This window comes from Chiloscyllium plagiosum, chromosome 13 (genome assembly GCF_004010195.1).
Source record: "Chiloscyllium plagiosum isolate BGI_BamShark_2017 chromosome 13, ASM401019v2, whole genome shotgun sequence".
Taxonomy (NCBI): Eukaryota; Metazoa; Chordata; class Chondrichthyes; order Orectolobiformes; family Hemiscylliidae; genus Chiloscyllium; species Chiloscyllium plagiosum.
Genome location: NC_057722.1, coordinates 65794562 through 65817398, shown reverse-complemented (window position 1 = coordinate 65817398; position 22837 = coordinate 65794562). Strand labels below are relative to the sequence as shown.

The following is a 22837-nucleotide window of genomic DNA, read 5'->3' as shown; positions in this document are numbered from 1 at the left end:
ATTTGCTAAATCTTTTCAGCTTAAATTGGTCAATTAATCTTACATATTTGAGGGAGAACAAGCTTAGTCTGTACAATCTGTTCAAAATTTTAACCATTTTCTCGCAGAGGTACTTTAATGAGATGTATCTGCCTGGAGGAATATCTGTCATACGCTGGCATACAGTTAGGATCAATTGTCCTAATTTCCAGGATATAGACCAGTACAGAACAGAACAGGGTCTTCACCAGTTCCATGCTGACTGTAGTGAAATAATTACAGCTTTGCTAAAATTTGTGTTCTCAATGAATTGCAAAGCAGCATTGATTGTTTATCATAACAGGTCAGACAGCATCCGTGGAGAGAGAGCAAGCAAATGTTTCAATTCTAGATGACTCTTCATAGCTGATGAAAAGTCATCTAGACTCAAAACGTTAGCTTGCCTTCTCTCCATGGATGCTGCCTGACCCACTGCAATCTCCAGCATTGATTGTTTTCAGTACAGACTTCAGCATCTGCAGTAATTTGCTCCTTGATTGTTTACCACTAGTTGCACTGTAAGTTAGTGGTGTGATTATTTCTTTGAACCATCACGTGGCGTTGGAGTTCGGTTAGGAATTCCCAGATTTTGAGATAGTAATGATGATGGATCGATGGCATAGAGCAGTGAGATTGCTTTCTGATCTGGACAGACCTTGAGATGATGGCATTTGCATGATGTTGTTATGTTTGTCTTTCTTTGCTGTAATTGCAGTGGTCCTGTGAAGTGCTGATGAGGTAAAATGCTCAAGAAAAAAACTATGCTATCATTTTAAATTTACACAAATGCAATCAGAAACGCATAGATCAGATATATAATGAGACAGCATTCTCACAGTCTAAAATAATACGAAACTGCAAGTGGACAAAAATCTTAGAACATTGCAAATTTTCTAAGATTATCTCTGGACTTCCTTATTTTTAAGAACCTCCCCTTTGAAAAGGATTCAAAATTAACTTTTTGAGTCCAGTGAGCTATCAAGGAAACTTATGGCAGCAAAATGACAACTTAGCCTAAATAATAAGTCACTGTGGTGAAAAAGAAAGTCAATTCATTTTGCCTGAAATGCTTTGCAGTGTTTTTAAAAGAGGAGTGGATCATAATGAAAATGTGCACCTTCCTGGGCAGCTACAGTGTTGGTTAATGTTAATGAATTCAATGCAGAGGCAATTGTGGGTCCCTGACTTTATGATTCAGTTGCGCATTGTGTAAGCCTACTCAGCCTTCTGGGGAGAAGGCAGAGGCTCTTACCTCTTAGTTTACAAGATATGACTCAGACAAAGACAAGTTTTCATTGCCCTTATCCATGGATATATAAACCATAATAATGTGAATTCTTCAGGTAATATCTATTCCCATGAGGTATGGAAGATTTAGTGGCTTGGGTACTGTTGAGCTCTGCAGTAGCATTTGCTGGCAATATTTAATCAACCATCAATTCACTTGGCACTAACTAATCTAGTGAGTGTATAAATGGGGATGCAAAGAAACAGAGTCACAGTTAATGCTGTGGAAATACAGAAATGTGTTTTCTATTGGCTTTGAGCTTGCTCCTTTTCACAACAGCAACAGCTGGAATAGTTGAACCAACATGCAGACATCAAGGAATGTTTGATCTTTCTGGGATTTCTATGAACGGAGATGTTGTTCTGACTGGCTTGTTTCCTATTCATTTTCAAACAATCCAACCGAACCTGTCATTCAAGGTAGAACCAGCTCCACCAGTCTGTAAAGGGTAAGTCAGAATCTGATGATGCCTTTTGTTTTTAAACTGGAAATCACCTCAGATGATTGCTAAATGTTAATAATCATTGAAAATATTTTCAAAAATTATTGATATTTTCTAAATCAACACAAGCTGTAAGATAACATTTCAATTTTACAAATGCAACCAAGCATTTATATATCTATAAGAACATGAAGTTAGAATGTTTTTATTCTGTCAACTGGATTGTTAGGGTATGAAATCTTATTACATATGATTATTAAATCTAGGCCAGTTGCCACATCAAAGGAGAAAATATGTGCATGTGATAGTATGGGAATGTGGTGAGGACAAGTAGTTTTGTGAGGAAGTAGAAAATTAAAGGCTATGAGCATAAAGTTTCTTTGACTCAATGATAATATAGCTAAAATGCTTAATAATATACAATCATAATAACTTACCAATATTGTCCTATACTTCATCTAGTTATGTGTAATCATAAGATTCTTGGAACATTAGGCATTATCACTATCATAATGTTAAACACCAGGTAAAGGAAAATTTCCTACTTTGTAGCCTCATAGATCAAATTATACATTTATGGAAAATGTTCACTGGAGTTGCCCAGGAATTATAACAGAACATTCTGGGAAAACTCAGCCAGTCTTGTGGCATCTGTGGAGGCAAAAACAGATTTAATGTTTTGAGTCTGAACTGAAGAGAGGTAGAAACATGATGGGTTTTATGTTGTTGGAAAAAAGATTGAACAAAACCAAAAAGTGGGGTATGGTGGATTGTTTCGAAGATGAGAAGTTTAAATACTAAACCTGTCATTGAACAAAAGAGAATTAGATTGGCAACAATGGTAATAAAAAGAAGAGCAGTTGTCCAGAGTAGCTCTGCAAAAGAGAAAATGTGAGAACAAGGTACAGACTGGTACTTGTTAAAGAAATTCAAACTGGAAGATCAAGTTCATTGCCTGAGGATGTTGAACTCCATGTTGTGTCCACAAGGGCATAAAATACCTAATTGGAAAATTATATGCTATTCCTCTAGCTTGCATTGGGCTTCACTCGCACACTGCAGCAGACTGAAGACAAAAATGTCAGCATAAAATTGAGATGATTTATTGAAATGTGAAACAACTAGAAACTTGAGTTTGGACTTGTGGACTGAATAGACATGCTCTGCAAAGTGGTCACACAACCTATCATTTGATCTCCCCAACTGTATTGAGACAGTGAATACATATCTTTGAAATTGAAAGACATAAAAAAAATCACTATTCACCTGGAAGGATTATTCTGTGCCTGGTTAATGATGAGGGAGGAGGTAAGAGGGTAACTTCTTGCATTATATAGAAATGATGAAGAATGGACAGAATGTTGCAGACAGGATACTCCCTACAGAATGTTGTCGGGGATCGAAAGATGAAGATCTTTTTAGTGGTGACATCGTGCTAGCTATGGCAGAAAAGGCAGAGGATGATCCTTTGAATTTGGAGAAGAATGTGAGGACCAGGCAGACCCCAGTTCTGGTTTTGGAAGGGAGGGGTAATTGTAAGGACAAAAGTGCAGGCAATGGGTTGGACTGGATCAAGGGCCTTGTCAACTAAAGTGGGAAGAGGCAGTTTTCTCAATTGAGAAACAAGAATACATGATGCCAGACGCACCACTGTAGAAGGTAGCATGATGGAGAAAGGGAAACTGGCAGAAAAGAGTGGAGTCCCTTCAGACTACAGAGTATAAGAAAGTGTAGTTAAGATGTTTATGCGAGTCAGTGGACTTTTCTCCAGAAACAGGAACAGTGAACCCAAGGAAGGAGGATGTTGAAGCTGGATCAGGTAAAGTTGAGAAAGGATAGACACCGAAGCAAGAGTAGTGAGTTAATGCAGTAACATTTAGCTAGTAAATTTGGCCAATGATTAGCTCGTTAAAATCCTTCCTCATTCATAATTTTATTGTGGAATAGATTGACTGGAAGGTAATTTCATTTGAGTTTCTTAAGATAAAATGAATGCATGCGGAACTTATGAGATTAATATTTAAATACTTTTTCCATTCCATTTCTTCAAACTTCCCTTGGCTTTATAACAGTGTCACTTCAGAAGTGTTACTTGTATGGCAGCCAGCCAAATATGACTGTACCACATGCAGCATTTGCTACAAGTCAAATTTCACCATCCATAAATTGTTTTGCAAAATATTCATGTTACAGGGTAGAATGTTCTGATCATGTAAGCAGCATTGGGAATTGATTTAGCTCAGTTGGCTGGATGGTTGTCTTATAGAGCAGTGTGACACCAAAGGTGTAGATTTGCTTCCCATCACTGGTTTGAGGTTACCATGAAGAACTCTCCTTCTCTACCTCTTTCCTTGCCTGAGATCTGGTGGCCCTTAGGTTAAATCACCACCAATCACTTCTCTCTCTAATGAGAGAGCACCCTATGGTCTGATAAGACTATGGTGGTGTAACATTAATGGAATTTGAGGAGTAAAGGCCAGTTGTCTATGCATATCTAAAAGGAAAATTATCCCAACCTGTTTTACAAATATTACATCTGTATCATTAAGTTTTTATTACTATGTTAAAATTGCAACTTACTTGTGTATTGATGAGTTTGTTAAGCAAAACATTCAACAGCATCTACAAATAATGGCTCAACTGAAGTCAGATGAAATATAGAACTCTTTGAACAGTGCTGACAAAGTCACTGCATAGCTGCCTCAGGAGATAGATAAGCACTTAATCAGCAAGATTTTACTTTCATCTTATTGTCTCCAAGGACATATGAAAAAATGGAGCTGATTAGTGCAGATATAAAGCCAACTTAAGTTATGCAAAGCTATCTACGGAGAAATATATTCAGATGACAGATTATATCTCAATTATTAGCATTATGAATTAAAGAATTTAAAAGCTTTACTTCAGCTGTATAGGTTTGATGTATAGTCAGTGCTTAAAAGTTAATTACATGGTCAGGCGTACATTCAGGTGTAACAGTTCAATCTTTACTTAGAGACAACTGTCACAGGACTCACATTCAAAGAAATAACACCAGAAGTCATTGGGAACACTCAACAAGTTTGCAGATGATACAAAGTTGAGTGGGAGGGTGAACTGTGAGGAGGATGCAAATATGCTTCAGTGTGATTTGGACAAGGTGAGTGTGTGGGCAAATGTATGCAGTGAAATACAATGTAGACACATGAGATTATCCACTTTGGTAGCAAAAGTAGGAAAGGCAGACCATTAGCTTCTGAAAAAAGGTCTCTGAAACCGAAATATTAACTTTGCTGTCTCTCCACCGATACTGCCAGACCTGCTAAGTTTCTTTAGAAACTTCTATTTTTGTTTCAAATTTCCAGTATCCATAGTTCTTTGTTTTATTATATTAAGGCAGATTAAGGCAGATTATATCTGATAGATTGAGAAAAGAGAGATACAATAAGACCTAAGTATCCTCATACACCAATTGCTGAAAATAAGTATGCAAGTGGTGAAGACAGCAAATAGTACATGGTTTTCACAGCAAGAAGATTTGAGTGAATGGATGTCTTACTATAATTGTATAGGGCAGTTTTGGTCTCCTTCTCTAAGGAAGGATGTTTTGGCTATGAAGGGAGTGCAACAAAGGTTTACCAAACTGATCCTGGGGATGGCAGGATATATCAAAAGACACTAGATTGTTTTCGACTATATTTACTGGAGTTTAGAAAAGTGAGAGGGATCTCATAGAAACCTATAAAATTCTGTCAGGACTAGACAGCGTAAATGCTGAAAGCATGTTTCTGATGACTGAGGAGCATAGAATCAGGGGTCCATAAGAACAGAAGACCATAAGACATAGGAGCAGAAATTAGCCCATTCAGCTCATTGAGTCTACTCCGCCATTCAATCATGGCTGATAAGTTTTTCAATCCCATTCTCTCGCTTTCTCTCTGTAACCCTTGATCCCCTTGACAAGCAAGAACCTAGCTATCTCAGTTTTAAATATACTCAATGATCTGGCTTCCACAGCCTTCTATGACAATGAATTACAAAGATTCACCCACTCCCTGGCTGAAGAAGTTTCTCCTAATCTCCATTCTAAAAGATCTTCCCTTTACTCTAAGGCTGTGCCCTCGGGTCCTAGTTTCTCCTTGCACTGGAAACTTCTTCCCAACATCCATTCTGTCCAGGCCACTCAGTACTCTGTAAGTTTCAATTAGATCAATCTCATCCTTCTAAATTCCATCAAGTATAGTCACAGAGTCCTCAAAAGTTCCTCATAGTCAAAGTATAAGGATAACGGATAGGCCATTTAGGATTGAAATGAGGAGAAATTTCTTACTCAGAGAGTAAAGAGCTGTGAAATTCTCAGGCACAAAGAGCATTAAGGGCTACAACATTGAATGTTTCCAAAAATAAATTAGATATAGTTCTTCGAGCTAAAGGGATCAAAAGGTATGGGGCTAATCCAGGAACAGGGCACTGAGCAGCCATAATCATACTGATTGCCCAGAGCAGGTTCAAAGGGCTGAATGACCTACTCCTACTTCTGTTTACTACATTTCTATGAAACAGAGCTGACACATCTAGTTGGAAACATTTCATCAAAACTGGAACCTTTTAGAGATGAATAACTTTTAAGCAATTTCAGTAGCAGTGAAATTGGGAACAAGGAAAGGACAGATAGGGCAAGATAGGGCAAGACTGATAAAATAACACAAGAAAAATGATGCACAGTGCAGGGAGATAACGGCATAAATAACTGGTGAGTAGAAGAGGTTATCTTCCCTGCTGGAGTGTTAAAAGGTGAAGTGTGGCATATAAATCCAATGGATGCCCTTCCTGTCTGCTCATCTGAAGTTTAATGCAGCGAAGTATGTATCAGGTGGCTTGCCCAACATTTAAGAATCTCAATCAGCATCAATCAATATGTTATACAGGGCCTTGGGCGGGTAAAGGGGAATGTTTTGAGGCCAATACCATGTAGGAAACCCAACACCAGCTGGTGTGGGGTCGTTAATGGTGGAGATTTCCTATGGCCCCATCCCGGCCAATGTCAATCCCCCTACTAATCATTCTTGTAGCTTGTTGAAACAAGCCCCCAACCCTCCCTCACTATTTTGCCAAGTTTCTCAACTCCAACTGACCTGAGTTCCTGAGAGTGGTGCAACTCTCCGTGGCCCCACCACGTGGCTAGTACTGCTGGGTGTACAGAACTGCCGGCCATCTGATTGACTGACATACTTCTATGATAAGACTTGCTTCCGTGAAAGGGGTGCAAGTCTCTTCACAAAGCAGCTCCCAATGTTAAATTCTGCAGAGAAGCCATTGGGATTATGTGCAGAGTTTCCCAGATGTTTTAGCCAGTGAAGGTGTGAACCATAGTGGCTGGTAAAATCCTGCTCATAAGCTTCTGATTTAGAGATGAGAGTATTATTAACTAAGTCATTCTAACACCATTAATACAACAAAACTGGAAATTATTAATAATTTTAGTAGTCATTAATATCATTCATTGTCTGGAAAGTGGTAGTTAAATATTTTCATTTCCTGTCAACATATAAATATAAAAAAGGAGTAGATGTATGCCATTCAGTCCCTCAAAACTGCTCCACCATTGAATAAAATCTAGGCTAATCTAATTGTTACCTCAAATCTACATTTCCATCTACTTCTGATAAATACTCAGCCCCTTGCTTAAGAAAAATCCTTAGAAAGAATGTCTGAAAAATATTCAAAGACTCTGCTTCCACCATGTCAGGAAGAGAGTTCCAAAGATTCACATCCCTCTGAGAGGATAAAAAGACACCTCAACACTCTTTAAATGGACAGCCTCTGATTTTTGAACAGTAGCTCCTTTAGTTTGAGATTATCCCATGAGAGGAAACATCATCTCCACATTTACCCCATGTTCCTAAAGTCACTTTTTTCTCTTCTAAACTCCAGCAGATATAAGCCTATCCTGCCCAGCCTTTTGTCAATACACAGTACACAGAGATAGTTGAATAAACATCTCTGAACTGCTGCAAATGCAATTAGGTCCTTTCTTAAATAAGGTGACCAAAACTGTAGCGACTCCAGATGTGGTCTCACCAGTGTCCTGTATGTAACTAAAGCATAACATTCTACATTTGCATTCAATTACCCTTGTAATAAAATGATAGCATCCTATTAGCGTTATTTATTACTTGCTATACCTGCCTACTAACTTGTGTGTTTCACGCAATGGGACTCCAAGGTCTTTTTGCTTCTCAGAGCATTGCAATATTTCACCAAATAGATAATGTGCTTCTTTATTATTTTTTCCCCTCCGTTGATGATGGTATGTCATTTACATTTGCTATAATATAATATGCAAAATTTTCTCAGCTTTGAAATTGTAAAACAGTAATTAATAAATGAACATATATTTCTCAGTTTCAATTCCAGGTCTTTTCGCTGGATGCAGACCATGATTTTTGCATTACAAGAAATAAACAAGGATCCAGTGCTCCTGCCAAATATAACATTAGGTTATAACATTTATGATACCTGTACTACACCTTCTCATTCATTAAGAGCAGCATTAACATTAGCCAGTGGTCCACATGAAGATGTCTTCAAATACAACTGTGTGGGTTCTTCTTCGATCCCTGTGATAGTTGGCGATGCAGGGTCAACACAATCTTTGGTGGTAGCAAGAACAATGATGTCCTTCAATATTCCAATGGTGAGATCATGATTATGAATATTAACCTCAGTCCACAATTCATAAAAGGAAAATGTAAAAGAATGAGCTTTTCTGTCTTTCGGACATCGAAAGCATTTTCGGGTTAGGGTTAGGGTTAGAGTACAATAACTTTTAATGACTAGTCATTGATGCTAACTCTGAAAGCAGTGTTCTTCTCAGCAAACTCCCACAAATAACATTCTTTATTGAAAGAGAATTTCTTTTACATGTCTTTGAAGAAAGAAATAGTGAAAGGGCCAGAAAAGAAATTTAGACCCGGGCTATAGAATCAGAAAGGCTTCAGAATTAACTGAAAATTAACAAGCTTTAAGAAATAAATCTAGAATGTTTAATAGAAGAAGGGAAATTTGAAAATAAAAATTATTTTAAGGGGCCAGGACTCAATAATTAAGCCACAATTTTATTAGGAAGACTTACGAAGGCCATAGGACAGAGTTTAGTAAGTCAACAGTGATTCAATTGAAAAAGCGTTGGTGAATATCAGAAGACAAACATATGAAAGAGCAAGTTTAAAGCAATGCTGAAACAGTACAGATTTAAAGCTGCACGGTAAAAAATAATTAGCAAGATGAGCAAAATATGGATCATTCTTCATAACAGATTCAAAGTCAGAGATGGGCCATGGAGTGCATAAGATTGGATTTCATGTGCATGACAGTTTTTAAGATATAGCATTGCCTCAGATTTGAACACTGAGATTTAAGTTAGTTAAGTCCACTTTTATATCCATGCAGAATACTTTATTAGGTAAAATACTAAAGAGTTTTCAAACAGGTTTGAAGATATCTTAAAGCTTTTGATAGTTATTTCAATTTAAGAACAAATATAATTCTCAAATGAGCAAAATTAACAAAATGAATTCAGCTTCCAGGAGAATATTGTAGACAATTTAATGAATGGCACCCCTACATATTAACAAAAACTATGGTTTGGAACTTTGAAAACAGGATTCACGTGATATAGAAATATTGTTGGACTTTTGATGAAATTGTGTCAGATTTTTTACAGTCCACGGAAAATTTAACTTTAGACAAAGTTTTTCAAAGCCTGCTAAAAAGAGAAACAAAAATGACTTACAGCCCTGAGAGAGATCTTGAGAGGGGAAAACAAACATTACCTCAAGAGGGCAAAAATATTATTTGCTTTATCATTCCAGAGAGGCATTCAACAGATCTACACCGAGAAAACAAACAACTCCTGCTAAAACCCAATGTCAGTGCTGCAGGAACAACAATGTCTCACAAGCAGAAAAGATATCTGCATTTGACCTGATAACTTAATTGGTGAAGACACCAAGGTATCTAGAGGAACTGAGGAGAAAGTGAGGTCTGCAGATGCTTGAGATCAGAGCTGAAAATGTGTTGCTGGAAAAGCGCAGCAGGTCAGGCAGCATCCAGGGAACAGGAGAATCGACGTTTCGGGTATAAGCCCTTCTTAATTCCTGAAGAAGGGCTTATGCCCGAAACGTCGATTCTCCTGTTCCCTGGATGCTGCCTGACCTGCTGCGCTTTTCCAGCAACACATTTTCAGATCTAGAGGAACTGGCTGACCCAGAGGAGCCAGAAGAAGCAGAACCTATCTACATCAGTTTAAATCCTGTTGATTTTATGTTTGAAAAAGATCATGCTATTATCTATTAGATTAGATAACATGGCTGACAAAGGATGTGGAATAACTGTCAGAAGCAGAGAAATACTACAAGTTAGACTACAATGTAATGACAAGTAGAGAGTTGAAAATATGTATGTTGATCACAAGTCAGCTTCACTTGAACCTGCATGCATGCCTTGACCTGAACTTTGTCAGAAGAATTCGTAGAATCCCTACAGTGTGGAAGCAGGTCATTCAGCCCAATTTCACCCAATTCCTGTATTTCTCATAGCTAATCCACCTAACCTACACATCCATAGACAATTTAGCATGGTCAATCCATCTAATCTGCATATCTCTGGGCTGTGGCAGAAGCCTGAAGCACCCAGAAGAAACCAAAGCAGACAGTGACCCAAGAATGGAATTGTACCTATGACCTTGATGCTGTCAGGCAGCAGTGCTAACCACTGAGCCACCATGCCAGCCACAAGTTGGAGGTGATTGACAACCATTCAGAGAATGACTTGTCTGGCAGTAAACAGCTATCCAAACACAGGACCAAGGAAAAACTGTTGTTAACCAACTAGTCAAGGAGCAATCAGTAGACAACTATAATGGCTTCATATGGGATTCAAATAGTTGAAATCATCCAGTGAGATTCTTAATGTTGGCATAAGGTAGTTGTTTAATATTCGTAATGTGGAGAAGGCCGTACTTCTGTGCTTCATGGGCACAACTGACGCTGGGCACATCATCACCCTCCAAAATGATGTTTTCATTTCACTTTGTAAATTCCATTTGGAATTTTGATTTTTGTTGCAAGTGCCCCTTTCCTATGTAAATATAGTGTGACATAAATGAAATAACATAGAATATACTACACAGCAACAGGCCATTAGGCCCAACATGAGCCACCTCCAACTATTTTCACTACAATCCGTCAATGTATCCACTACTGCTTTCTCCCTCAGGTTCTTAACTCATTATAGTATCTGTTAAAAGCATCCATGCTTTTTACATCAACCATTACTCTCCAGGTAGAATTTTTTCTTCAATGCCTTCCAAAGGTTTGTATCGTTCTAACGCGATTTCTACATCTCATTCATTCTGCTAGCTCTATTCTTATTTTGCACTTTTCTTTAAATTAAACTTTACATACTTTTAATTATTTTCTCCACAGGTCAGCTACTTCTCATCTTGCACTTGTCTCAGTAACAGAAATGAGTTCCCAGCTTTTTTCAGAACAATGCCAAGTGATGCCCACCAAGCTCAAGGTGTTGCTCAACTGGTGAAGCGGTTTGGCTGGACTTGGATTGGTTCGATCGCAGGTGATGATGACTATGGCCATAATGGAATTCAAGCATTCAGTGACGCAGTCAGAAAACTTGGCATTTGCATTGCTTTTACAGAAGTAATTCCAAAGGTGTACTCCAGGCAAAGGATACTTCAAATAACAGAGACCATCAAGACATCTACTGCAAGGGTCATTGTCATGTTTGCTCTTGAGGGAGATGCATACCCTTTAATCAGAGAGATTGTAAGGCAAAATCTCACTGGTCGACAATGGATAGCCAGTGAGGCCTGGGTTACATCTGCGTTGATAGCAACAAAAGAAAACATCCTGACTTTGAGTGGGACAATAGGGTTAGCAATTCACAAAGCTGAAATTCAAGGCCTGAAGAATTTCCTTCTTCAAGCCCATCCTTCCAAATCTCTGAAGAACCCCTTTGTGAGAGAATTATGGGAAACAATCTTCAATTGTTCTTTTCAGACAACCATCGAATACAAAGTGCAACCAGCATCAAAGGTATCTTGGAAAAAATGCACAGGATCAGAAAAGTTGAACAATATTCACAATATATATTCTGAAGTATCAGAGTTAAGAATTTCATACAATGTATACAAAGCAGTATATGCAATAGCTCATTCCCTTCACAATTTACATTCATGTGAAAATGGGAATGGCCCATTTGGCAATCAAACTTGTGCTAGTATCTTCAACTTGAAATCTTGGCAGGTAAATATTAAGGCATTGTAAATTAATTTGAAATGTATGAATTTCAATGATGCTGCAGTTTCATAGATTTCTTCAGTACAGGTTATAAAAGATGGAGCAAAAGAGAAGATATGATGTAGGGTCAGAAATCAGCAGAAATAGATTCATGTGGTAATGATGGGTTCATGGACATTGGTATCCTCCTACAAGAGATTGCAGAGTTATCAGAAGGATGCCTCATCAGCGTAGAGCATCAAACATCATCTTTTATTCTGTGTGGATCTTCACCAATGGACTTGAAGTAGAGTGCCATGCTATCCCAGGGAGGACAACTTGGTGTTTTCACTGTTCAAAATTCAACCACCTCTCCCTTGATTTCCATGTAAAAGATCTGGGGCATGTTGCAGGGTGGGATGGGGGTAGGGATCAGGCAACCAGGAATTTCTTAAGTTAGTGCTGTAACCTAGTCCCAAATATTCCCTGATGGATTTTGCTTGATTCCCACACATTGAGGGCAGTTTAATTGTTTGTGCTTTTACAGGCTTTTTAGGACAAAAAGAAGATACAAGGATTTTTATTATTTAAGTCCTGAAACTGATTGAGATTTAGTAAAAGTTGCAAAAGTGAATTTTACATGCAACGAGAGTAGAGGAAGAAAACAGGATTTGAAATAGTTTAATCATAGTAATAAGAATATGGTAAACTACAGGTGTTACAAAATGAATTAAATCCAGTGACTTATACATTTTAGTCAGAAAATACCATAAATGCAGCATGCCAAAACAAATGATATGCATTGTTTACATTAAACTGAGGTTTGAAAATAATTGTTTCCATTTAAGAATATTTATGAAGTTAATAAATCAGATTTAACAATAAGAAAATAAAACTCACATTTATATAAAGCCTTTCACAACTCAAGCTATCGCAACAAGCTTTATGCTTAGTCAGTATAACATCAAACATTGGGACTGAGATGCATTGATAAATGACATAGTCAATCTGGTGTGTTTCCTGTTACCAAAAACAAAGGTGGTTCTTGTTTCGATAATAAAAATGCAAAAGAAAAATGTTGATGTCAACGTAAAAGAAAGAATGGGTTGAAATTAATGTTCCCTTCCCCCACTTCCCAACAATTGAATTCAGAGCTGGGAAGGGATCCATTCAATTGGGTGGAAGGTGCAAGATGGGTATCCACCACCATTCTACCTCCTCTGATCAAATGTAAGATGAGCGGGTTGGGGGTGGGGGGATATTGTAGACAATATTCTTCCCATCCAGAGGCCAATTGACACTAGTAAGTAGGTATTCAACCAAAGGCAAATAAAGGGACTTGAAGGGAGTCTACGCAGAAAAGCTTGTCAGGTTTGTCAGCAGCCTACCAATGAGTCCCTTATTCACAGGTACTCACTGTTGATCATGAGAGACACATCTCACCATTGCTTTCAATGGACCTTCCTATTTTGTTGGTGACATCAGCCCTGCAACATTCCCCTGCCCACATGTACCTCAATCAAGGATTCTACCGTTGATGCTCCAGAGGATAGGATTTCCACTCACCTCAATGCTTAAATGTCAAGCTGTTCAGAAAAATACTCAATTGCTTGATTGTTGCAATGATGGAGGGTGAGACTCCAATCGGATAAATTAAGTTCCATCCATCGTGTGAAAAGGTCTGTTGATCTGCTTTCCCTCATTTTGCACAGCTTCACTAGGACCTCATGGTCTCTGCATTATTACATCAATGAAGATGCAAATGAAGGAAAGGCAGAATTTTGAAACAATTCAGAGTAAGACAGATAGTTTATGATTTTGTTGTGCAACTCCATAATGATGTTGACGATTTTAAACTCTAATTTTTCACTAAGCTCTTACATTACTTGAAAGAAGTAAAATACACCAGTAAATTGGGAGAAGAGGTCTATTTTGATGATAATGGTGACAGTGTTGCAACATATGATATTGTCAACTGGCAGAAGAATGAAAACGGCTCGATCAAATTTGTGCACGTGGGACATTTTGATGCAACTTCAGATTCAGGCCATGACCTTGTCCTAAATGAAAAAATGATCATCTGGACTGGTGGGAAAATTGAAGTAAGTCATTATTTAGGAGTAAGTGAGTACTGCAAATGCTGGAGAGTCAGATTCGAAAAGTGTGGCGCTGGAAAAGCACAGCAGATCAACTCTCTTGCTCCTCAGATGCTGTTGATGTGCTATGCTCTTCCAGCACCACAGTTTTCGACTGTAAGTCATTACTTGTTCACTTTCAAGGCTTGTTATTCCAGAACCAGTGAACAGAATAGACTTGTGATGTTTGTCACATCAAAAATCCTAAGCATACTTTTAAAGATCAGCAAATCCACCACAATCATTTTATTACCTCTAAACTTTAACTTTGAGAAACCTTAAGACAATTCAAATAAACTGATTCTAAGAACAGGTTAGTCAATTTCTCAATGAGATATAAATCCAACTAAATTTGATCATCTCTAATGTTTATAATGAGGGACTGCCTTACGAGAAGAGGTTATGTAGATTAATCTCCTAATCGAAACCTAGAAGAACAAGAGATGACCTTACCAGATTTGTCTTTGTGTATCCTATTTTTTATAGAATTTGACACAGCATATACAGAAAGGATGTTCCCCTTGTGGGACAGTCTCAGACAGAGGGCATAAGCTCAGAGGAAGAAGTTACACATTTAAGACAGAGACGAGTAAGAATTGCTTCTTTCAGAGCGTAGTGAATCTGTGGATTTCTTTACCACTGAGGGATGTAAAGAATGGATCTTTAAGTATATATGAGGCAGATATAGACAAACATTTAAACAGTAAGGGAATCAAAGTTCATAGGGAAAAAGCAAGGAAGTTGAATTGAGGATTATAAGTGAAGCCATGATCCCATTGAATAGCAGAGCAGATTCAACTGGCTGAATTGTCTACTTCTGCACCTCCTACTTTTGGTTTCATATAATCTCTAGAAAGAATCAATGCAAAACAAATTACAACACTGAAGATCTTTTGTAATCAAAATGCCTTTCCTAATTGTCTTTCAACTCCTGCACTTACCAGTCTAATTCAACATCAACCAAATTTCTCTGGGTCTGGAATTACATCTAAGCTAGACTGAGTGAGGATAGCTGATTTGTGTTCTTCTTAAAAGCCATTAGTGAACAATTCAAGGTAGTCTCATCTTCATTGTTCTTGAGACTTGGTTTATAATTCCACATTTTCAAATTGAGGTGGGATTTGAACATTGGTCCCTGAATTGTTAGTCCAGTGACAATGCCAATGCACCTTTTTCATTCTAACGGGTTTTTATTAAACTGACTAGTGTATACCAATGAAACTAAATGGTTCAATCTCATATTTTAGAAATAATTTAGTTATTTTAGTTAAAATACAGTTATTTTAAATCAGATTAATTACAATTAAGAATATTAATTTTAGATGATAAGAATTAATTTCAGTTGTATAATAAAACTGTACCAGTTGCCACTCTTAAGAGATATTTTCTGATCAAATGATGACATTATTAACCAATTAAATTTGATTATGTTGCCTGATTACACTGGTTTTACAGTGATTGCAGCATTGAAGTTAAATGCCACCATGCAATTTTAAAAACATTTTGAGCAATTTCATAGTCGCATCCATTGAAAAAAGCCTCCAATCAGTCATGACTCAAATAAGAGCAATTCTTCTGATCTCTACTGCCAGTAAGACTTTTTCCAGATAGCAGAAATATGGAGAAAATTGCTCCTGTGTTACAATGTCAGTAATATTATACAACCAGCAGTAATTTTATTTTATTTTATGAAATTATGCACATTCTGTCTCATTAATATTTCAGGCCCCAGAGTCATTGTGCAGTAAAAGTTGCCCTGCTGGATCAAGGAAAGCAATTCGAAATGGGGAACAGATCTGCTGCTTTGACTGCCTACCATGTGCTGATGGGGAGATTAGCACTGAAATAGGTACACATCACATGGTTGTTTGTTACCATGATTAGGCTTCAAATAATTCTCTGCTTCAATTCATTGGATGTGAGCAGAGATGCAGAAAATGTGTGATTTGTAATGCGTTGATATCATCTGGAATGCACTGCCCACAAGGCAGGTGGAAGTAATTCAACAGCAATTTTCATAGTGGAGTAAGGTACATGGATGAAATAGAAGAAAAAGTTGCATGGAGAGAAAGGAATTAATTAGATACTTGTTTCAAAGAATCAACACAGGTGCAAGAGATCTACTATCCACTGTTCAACATGATTCCTTCTTCTAATGATAAGATCATAGATAAATGCATCATGCCGTATGGCACTGATCTGTATAGACTGAAAATGCCTGGATTTTGACACTGTTGAGTTAGTTTATTACAGCGAGGGCAACAATAAGGATATTGCTGTTAGCCTCATGAAATATGCACAAAGAAAACATCATCTAGTAAGCAATCATGGTCAAGATCACAACTCAACCACTCACATCAGTTTACATAGGTGGAAGTCTTTTGAGTTCAAGTTACATTTAGTTTGTCAGCTCACCTATAGCCATAACTCAGGCTTGTACATACCAAACAGTACCATGACAGCTTCAAGTGAAACTACCAGTTCTAGTCACGTCGTGCATCATTTTCTCAATATCCTTTGATATTTTTATTCTTCCAATACTGATCCAATTCAATCTTAAATAGCATTATATCCTACGTAGCAGAAAGGCTGTTAAAGTCCAGAGTTTGAGTCAAGTTGAGAAAGGTGTTTGTCTGAGTAGGCGAAACATCTTCAATCTGGTTCCTTGTGGATGTGGGTCTGCTATCTTGCAAACTCCCCTCCTTTAATGTTGATTCACACACAAAAAAGCAATTTCACTCAGAGGTGTCTCAAACACTGAAAAGATGTTTTAATGTGCTATTGTGGGCTGTGCATAACTGGCATAGGGTCAGGACAAAGGGAATTTTATTATGTGTTGTACCTGTCAATGCTGGAACTGAGTGTTTGAAAAGGAAACAAATTTTATTCCCCAGCAGTATTTTCATACCATTTGTCAAAGCTAACAACACTCTTAAAATAGACTCAAATTATTCTTTTGACCTGAGAAACATGTGAAAAGGAAAGTGTAGTAAAGTATAAACCTATGTAACTAATGTTGCTGTGGTTTGCAAATTGCTTATATGTCATTCATATTATCTCAGATTCACTGAACTGTGTTCCTTGTGCATTGGAAGACTGGTCCAACCTACAAAAAAATCAATGCATCCCTAAAGAAATTGAATTCCTCGCATTTGATGAAGCAATGGGAATCACATTGACAACTGTGTCCTTGCTTGGAACAGCCAGCACAATGTCTGTTGCAGGGGTCCTTTGGTATTACAGGAAAACGCCAATTGTTCGAGCCAACAACTCTGAACTCAGTTTCCTTCTCCTCATCTCATTGATGTTCTGTTTCCTGTGCTCGCTGACTTTTATTGGCCAACCATCAGTCTGGTCCTGCATGCTGAGGCACACACTGTTTGGGGTCAGTTTCGTTCTCTGCATTTCATGTGTACTGGCCAAAACCCTGGTTGTATTGATGGCTTTTCGAGCCACTCTTCCCAACAATAACATGATGAAATGGTTTGGGACTCTGCAGCAACTCCTCAGCGTCCTGGCCTGCACAGTTGTCCAAGTTGTAATCTGTGTTGCTTGGCTCCTTGTGTCTTCACCATTTCCAGTAAAGCAGACTAAATATTACAATAAGAAGATTATTTTTGAGTGTGATTTAGGCTCAGTGATGGCATTTTGCTGTGTGCTGGGTTACATCGGCCTTTTATCCTGCATGAGCTTTGTCCTTGCATTCTTAGCTCGAAAGCTGCCGGATAACTTCAACGAGGCTAAATTCATCACCTTTAGCATGCTGATTTTCTGTGCAGTTTGGTTGGCTTTTGTCCCAGCCTACATCAGTTCTCCTGGAAAATACGCTGTCACTATTGAAATCTTTGCTATTTTGGCATCAAGCTTTGGTCTGCTTATCTGCATTTTTGCTCCAAAATGTTACATAATCCTGTTAAAACCAGAAAGAAACACGAAGAAATATCTTATGGCTAAAACATGTCCCAAGAAATCAACTTAAGGTCAGAGTTTTCACTGAGTGTAAGTCACATGTTTCCCACTATGTTTCATGCTGTGTAGGTGGATGGGATGTGTACTGGATAACAAGTCATGACAAATGTATTTCCAAAGAATAGATTTTCTTTAAACTTGTAATACCTGGAGCAACCTTATACTTGGGGAACAATAATATGTCATCATTGCATTTTATGAGTGTTTGGAGCTGCACAAGTTGTGGTCAGTTCAAAATGACCATTCACCGCAAGGCAGCAATGCAATGTGGCAAGAATTCATCTGCCTGCCAAGTGTAATACTATTATCAACCCACTGCTGAAAGTGCCTCCTGCTGGTTTCCTTACCAAAGTATAAAATGTAGTTGACAAATCTCTCCTGCATTAACAGCAATTGATTCACTTGGACACAGTTTGTACAGAGAAGGTATGCAGACTCTTAAAGAAGCCAACCTGATTTTTGTTTTCTTGTTTCAATTATTAGTTAATATAATCAACTAAAGGCACTGTCATTCAACATAATCATGACTGATTATCCAACCTTGTTGCTGCTTTCTCCCCATAACTTTTGATCCTATTAGCCCTAAGAACAAGATGGTCCAAAGGGCCTGTTCTTACGTTGAATGGCTCTGTGACTCTACAACTATATGTATAACTTATGCCATTTAGAACTACATTTCAAGGATGGAAAATCATTGTGATCCTCAGTAAGAACTTTATAAGCACAAGGGTCATGGAAGTCAGATCTATAACAGCAGGGGAGGGGATTGTGGCAGTGCTGTAAAGGGTTGGGGGAACCTGGAAGACAGAGTTACGATGGTTGTGATGTTTTGTTTTGAAAGCAATTAAGATCTATTATTTTTATTTTCTCATCTCATAACTGTTCACCTCAGTCACGGATCCTCAGGACTCACAATCCCAAAATTGCAGCTTGCAAACCAATTTGGGTTATGATCTGTTATTGTCAACTCCAGGAAGAGGACATACAGACATGGCAACATAGAAAGAAAGTTTAGGGGCTGGCCTCTTTTGAGCCTGCTGTGCTATTCAATATCATCATGGCTGATCACCCAACTCAGTTCCCTGATCCTACTTTCTCCCCATACCTTTGATCCCATTAACTTGAAGAGCCATATCTAACTCCTTCTTGAAAACATTCAATGTTTTGGCCTCAACTGCTTTCTGTAGCAGAGAATTCCACAGGCTCACCACTCTTCGGGTGAACAAAGTTTTCCTCATCACAGTTCTATATGGTCTAGTCCACATCTTTAGTCTGTGACCTCTGCTTCAAGACTTGATGGTCATCAGAAACATTGTTTCTCCATTTACCTGATATAGTCCTGTTAGAATTTAATAGGTTTCCATGAGATTGTCCTATTTTTCTAAACTCCAGTGAATAAACCGATCCACTGCATCTTCATACAACAGTCTTACCAACCCAGGAATCAGTCTGGTAAATCTTTATTGCACTTCTTCCAAAGCTAGAACATCTTTTTTTCAGATGCAGAGATTGAGATTGTACACAATAAGTCATGTGCGGTGTCAGCAAGACACTGTACAATTGCAATGAGACATCCTTGCTCCTGTACTCAAATCCTCTCTTTATGAAGGTCGATGCGCCAATTGTCTTCTTCACCTCCTGTTGCACCTGCATGCTTGCCCTCACCAATTGGTGTATAAGGATACCCAGGTCCTATTGCAGCTCTCCTTTTCCCAATCTATTGCCATTCAAATAATTCATTTTGTTTTTGCTACCAAATGGATAATCTCACACTTATCCATATTATACTTCATCTGCCATGCATTTTCACAAATGCTAAATTTGTCCAAATTGCACTGAAGCATCTCTGCATCCTCCTCATTGTTCACTCTCCCACCCAGGACAATCTGCTCCAATCTCTAAGAATCTGTCCATTGATTTTCTAAAACTAGTAATCAGATGTATTCTTACTCCAGTGTCAGCAGTTAGTTTAGCTCTAGCGTGCAATCTCATGCCAGCAATTTCAAAATAGTATAGAGATGTGGTTCAGTCACATGACTAGGCAATGCACAAAAAAAAGGTTCATTAAGCCAGTTTCAAAAGACACCATTTCACCCTTTATTTAATTCTACGTTGTGAAATTTCTTCTTACTTCTTTTGAGTACAATTCTTGCAATTAATCATACATTTGCTCTATAATGTCAGAACATATGGCTAATTGCTGTCTAATTATTCTTTTTTTGTTATTTTAATAACTTGCTTGCTTTTCCAGAAAGAGAAGAGCCAAATCCCTAAACGTATTCATAGTCCGGCTGGAATCTAGTCTGTAAAAAAGTTTATAAAATTTATTCAACATTTGTATTTGTTGGCTGCACAACTGGTTGTTTTTGGTGTACATTGAAATAAAATAAACTGGCAGCAGCAAAATCGTTTCCCTTGACAAACTGATTCTCTTTTCATCATTAAACATTAGAATGAGCCAAGATTTGTTTAAGCTCCTTGGAAATTTATCAGAATGTGCAGAGGTTCCCCGGGGGGATGCTAATATTTGGAAGAAGTCACTGGGATGTTCAAATTTGCAAGAGGCTTTCTGGAAGTGTGCTAATGGTTGCAAACTATCAACATTTGTGGACAAATGCTTGTGGGGTTCAGCAAGTGTATGAGGAGGACATTCAAATTATGGCAATATTTTTGGTTCATTCTTCATGCAGGAAACTGAAGTAATGGATATAATGAAGCATTTTTATTTGATTTGTTATGACATTATACAACATAAACAGATCTCATATTACCTCTATTTTTATGAAATGCGGCATTGATAAATTGCTGTTGAAATTTAAAGAACTTAAAGTTCTGTAACATTAAGATTAGGGCAACATGTTAGCTCAGTGATTAGCACTGCTGCCTCACAGCACCAGGGCCATGGATTTGATTCCAGCCCTGGGTGACTGTCTATGTGGAGTTTGCTCTGGTTTCCTCCTACAGTCCAAAGATGTGCAGGTTCGGTGAATTGGCCATGCTAAATTGCCTACAGTGTTCAGGGATGTACAGTGTTCAGTGCATTAGTCAGGGGAAATGTAGGGTAATGGGTCTGGGTGGGATATTCTTCGGAGGATCAATGTGGACATATTGGGCTGAAGGGGCTGTTTCCACACTGTAGGACTTCTAAGATTATCAACTAGAAAAAGTTTATTTCTAAATTGACTTTTCTAACACTTTCTCTCCTCTCCAATTCTGACTGCGAATGTTTATTCTGGATTCGTCTTCCATTATACAGAGCAAGAGTGGAACCATTTGCCCTTCTCCCCCAAGCCTGGTCTGCCATTCACTAAGACCATGGATGATTTGATTGCGGCGTTACATCCAATTTCTTTCCCAATAATCGTTGACTCTCTTGTAAATCAAACAGTTGCCTAATTCAGCCTTCACAATCATCAACATCTCAGACCCTCGCACTTTCTCTTGAGAGAACAAATGTCTCCTTTTCCCCATCTTAAATAGAAAATTTTGAAAACTGTGTCCCACAGTTCTAGATACTTGAAGTAAACATTCTGAATGTCTAATATATCAAAATCCTTCAGAACTTTAAATATTTTCATAAAATCACCTCATATTCTTTGAAACAGCAATGAGAATGGGCCTTATAATTCAATAATGCTGTATGCTCTGATGGCAGACATAAGTAACTATAAATTTGAATAACGACTGTGTGCATGTTCTTGTGAACAAGGGAGAAGGAGAAAGATAGATATGAATAGATTATGTGAATGAGTCACTGTCATTACAAACTATCAGTCAATCTCTAATCTCCCTTTCCATTCCAGAGTTCTTACATATGTTGTTGCTAAGTTTTAAATGATAAAATAATAACAGCAACAGTGGTCTAATAGACTTGGGGGTTCAGGCCAGTTAAATGTCATTATCAATACAGAAAACAATCAGGAAACCTAATGGACTAGAGGAATTCAATAAATGAGGTAAGAAACCATGCTACAGCTTTACAGAAACTCATTTAGAACACCTGTGAGAATATGATGCTCAGTTTCAGATACTATCATTAAGAAGGGTGAACTAGCCTGAGTAGTAGTGTAACATAAAATGATACCTGGACTGCAAGGTTTAAGGTGTCAGCAGAGATTTCATGAATGAGGGTTGTATTTGCTGGAATTTGCAAAGTTAAGGTTGATTAGCTGATAGTACTGATTGGGTCAATGAAGATAAACTATTTTGCAAGTTGAGGAGTCAAACACTAGAAGAATCACGATCAGGTCTTTCAGAAGTGAGATGAAGAAACACTTCCACATAATTAAGTGTAAAAATGTTTGGGACGGTTTTGTAAAGTCAACAATTGTCATTTGCAAATTTTTGTCTAAGATTGATAGTTTAATTTATTGTGGTTCTGTTCGCTGAGCTGGGAGTTTGTGTTGCAGACATTTCGTTCCCTGTCTAGGTGACATCCTCAGTGCTTGGGAGCCTCCTGTGAAGCGCTTCTGTGATCTTTCCTCCGGCATTTGTAGTGGTTTGAATCTGCCGCTTCCGGTCCAAGTCCCACTCAGTCCCAGTCGACACGACCAGTTATCCTTAGAAGCCACACACTCAGATGACAAGCAACATGAGTTTAACTGGGACAACACTACTATTATAGGACAAGCCAAACAGAGAACAGCCATGGAATTCCTAGAGGCATGGCACTCATCAACTGATTCAATCAACAAGCACATCGACCTGG

General features: G+C 38.0%; 1 protein-coding gene across 1 annotated transcript; it reads left to right on the top strand.

Moving 5' to 3' along the window:
- The first annotated feature begins 1602 nt into the window (after nt 1–1602).
- On the top strand, nt 1603–18139 carry LOC122555658 (extracellular calcium-sensing receptor-like). Its single transcript, XM_043701655.1, has 6 exons — nt 1603–1754; nt 8133–8424; nt 11216–12052; nt 13900–14127; nt 15886–16009; nt 17223–18139. Exons 1-6 carry the CDS (start codon nt 1627–1629, stop codon nt 18137–18139), a joined length of 2526 nt encoding a protein of 841 aa, XP_043557590.1. The 5' UTR covers nt 1603–1626.
- The last annotated feature ends 4698 nt before the right edge of the window (nt 18140–22837 follow it).

Bases quoted from the DNA above. Each gene is read 5' to 3' on its own strand.
- LOC122555658 (XM_043701655.1), top strand. From the start codon at position 1,627: ATGTTTGATCTTTCTGGGATTTCTATGAACGGAGATGTTGTTCTGACT. The intron at 1,755-8,132 runs GTAAGTCAGAAT...TATATTTCTCAG, and splicing joins GCTCCACCAGTCTGTAAAGG to TTTCAATTCCAGGTCTTTTC. The intron at 12,053-13,899 runs GTAAATATTAAG...TTTTTCACTAAG, and splicing joins TCAACTTGAAATCTTGGCAG to CTCTTACATTACTTGAAAGA.